Below are 2,500 nucleotides of genomic sequence, written 5' to 3' on the forward strand. Positions count from 1 at the left end.
CAAAGGTAACCACGGCAACCACAACATCCCATCAGGAGTACGGTTGGCTGTTAGGGCTGTGCAACAAAATCCATTCATATTCGAATCATGATTCATAGAATACCCAAAATTGTTTGTTTTTTTATTGTATGTCTACTGCAATCACATGATAGATAGATAGACAGGTACACGTAGATACTGGCTCTACTCCGTAGGTACACGTAGATGCTGGCTCTACTCCGTAGGTACACGTAGATACTGGCTCTACTCCGTAGGTACACGTAGATGCTGGCTCTACTCCGTAGGTACACGTAGATGCAGACTGTACTCCGTAGGTACACGTAGATGCTGACTCTACTCCGCAGGTACACGTAGATGCTGACTCTACTCCGTAGGTACACGTAGATACTGACTCTACTCCGTAGGTACACGTAGATGCTGACTGTACTTCGTAGGTACACGTAGATGCTGCTGCCTCTACTCCGTAGGAACACGTAGATGCTGACTCTACTCCGTAGGTACACGTAGATGCTGACTCTACTCCGTAGGTACACGTAGATACTGGCTCTACTCCGTAGGTACACGTAGATGCTGACTCTACTCCGTAGGTACACGTAGATGCTGACTCTACTCCGTAGGTACACGTAGATACTGACTCTACTCCGTAGGTACACGTAGATGCTGACTCTACTCCGTAGGTACACGTAGCTACTGCCGCTACTCCGTAGGTACACGTAGCTACTGCCGCTACTCCGTAGGTACACGTAGCTACTGCCGCTACTCCGTAGGTACACGTAGATACTGACTCTACTCCGTAGGTACACGTAGATGCTGACTGTACTCCGTAGGTACACGTAGCTACTGCCTCTGCTCCGTAGGTACACGTAGATGCTGCCTCTACTCCGTAGGTACACGTAGATGCTGACTCTACTCCGTAGGTACACGTAGATGCTGCTGACTCTACTCCGTAGGTACACGTAGATGCTGCCTCTACTCCGTAGGTACACGTAGCTACTGACTCTACTCCGTAGGTACACGTAGATACTGCCTCTACTCCGTAGGTACACGTAGATGCTGACTGTGCTCTGTAGGTACACGTAGATGCTGACTGTACTCCGTAGGTACACGTAGATACTGGCTCTGCTCCGTAGGTACACGTAGCTACTGACTCTACTCCGTAGGTACACGTAGATGCTGCCTCTGCTCCGTAGGTACACGTAGATACTGCCTCAGTATCTTATTTGGGGGGTTAAAACACCATTGAGCCAGCACAGCACTGTTGCTCTCTCTAATATAACCAATATAAGCTGCTCTGTTTAGGCTACAGAACAGAATATATAATCATATAATGTAAACAGAAGGAAACTGCTCTAGCTGCTACGCTAACGTGCAACGGTCAACACACAGAATATGGAACATGCACATAGCAGAGCTTGCAAACTGTGGCTTTTTTGTCAACATAACTCACTGGAAATCCAAAATACTTCCACACTTTCACACACTTCAGTGAAAGAGGAGGGGGCTCAAGTTCTCAAACTCAGTTTCCCAGAGGGCCACACTGGAAAAAGACCATCACACCAAGGGCCAGACATGGAGAGTTGATTGATGTGCTTTTGTCACTTCTTTTAAAACATTTTGGTCGCTTTTTTCCTCGTTTTTATTGTTTTTGTTCCAACCTTTTTGTGGCTTTCTCAGACATTTGTCACCTTTTTGTATATTTGTTGCTTTTTGTCACATTTTTGTTGACCTGAAGCCCTTCAAAAGTCATCAAAAGAGTTCCTTAGCCATCATAGAATTTAGCAAATCAAGAAATACTATTATTTTAACAACAACAACCTGCTTCACACATTTCCCGATTATGAAAACTCTGCTTCTGTGGGAATTTCTGAGTCGCAGTCTGTCAGGTAATTGCAGCTTAAAAAAGTTTGGCGCCCAACGTATTGTGAACCCGTTTGACACGTGGCTTAGATTCAACGCAGAAGCACAAATGAAGCTCCAGGCGTTAAACGTGACCGGAGGTTTGTCCCGTCTGTTCAGACTCTCCGCTGATAGAGCGCGAGGAGCTGTTTGTGCAGAAGCTGCGTCAGTGCTGCGTCCTGTTTGACTTCGTCAGCGACCCGCTCAGCGACCTCAAATACAAAGAGGTGAAGAGAGCCGGCCTCAACGAGATGGTGGAGTACATCACGCACAACAGCGACGTGGTGACGGAGTGTATCTACCCTGAGGCCGTGTTCATGGTGAGAACGCACGCACGCACGCACATACACACACATACAGACACATACAGACATACAGACACAACCACACACACACACACACACAGAGACACACACACACACACACAGACACACACACACACACACACAGACACACACACACACACACACACACATACAGACACACACACACACACACACACACACACACACACACACACACATACACATACACACACATACAGACACATACACACACATACAGACACACACAGACACACACACACAGACACACACAGACACAT

At 47.0% G+C, this 2,500-nt stretch overlaps 1 protein-coding gene across 1 annotated transcript in view; it reads left to right on the top strand.

Moving 5' to 3' along the window:
• Positions 1–2,500, top strand: part of ppp2r5d (protein phosphatase 2, regulatory subunit B', delta) — a 23,729-nt gene that overhangs the window by 5,686 nt on the left and 15,543 nt on the right. Inside the window, exons 3-4 of the mRNA XM_078242810.1 lie at positions 1–5; positions 2,017–2,216. The exon at positions 1–5 is cut by the window's left edge and continues 176 nt beyond it. Coding sequence (XP_078098936.1) covers positions 1–5; positions 2,017–2,216 — 205 coding nt within the window. The remainder of the gene's footprint in view (positions 6–2,016; positions 2,217–2,500) is intronic.

This window comes from Sander vitreus, chromosome 23 (genome assembly GCF_031162955.1).
Source record: "Sander vitreus isolate 19-12246 chromosome 23, sanVit1, whole genome shotgun sequence".
NCBI lineage: Eukaryota > Metazoa > Chordata > Actinopteri > Perciformes > Percidae > Sander > Sander vitreus.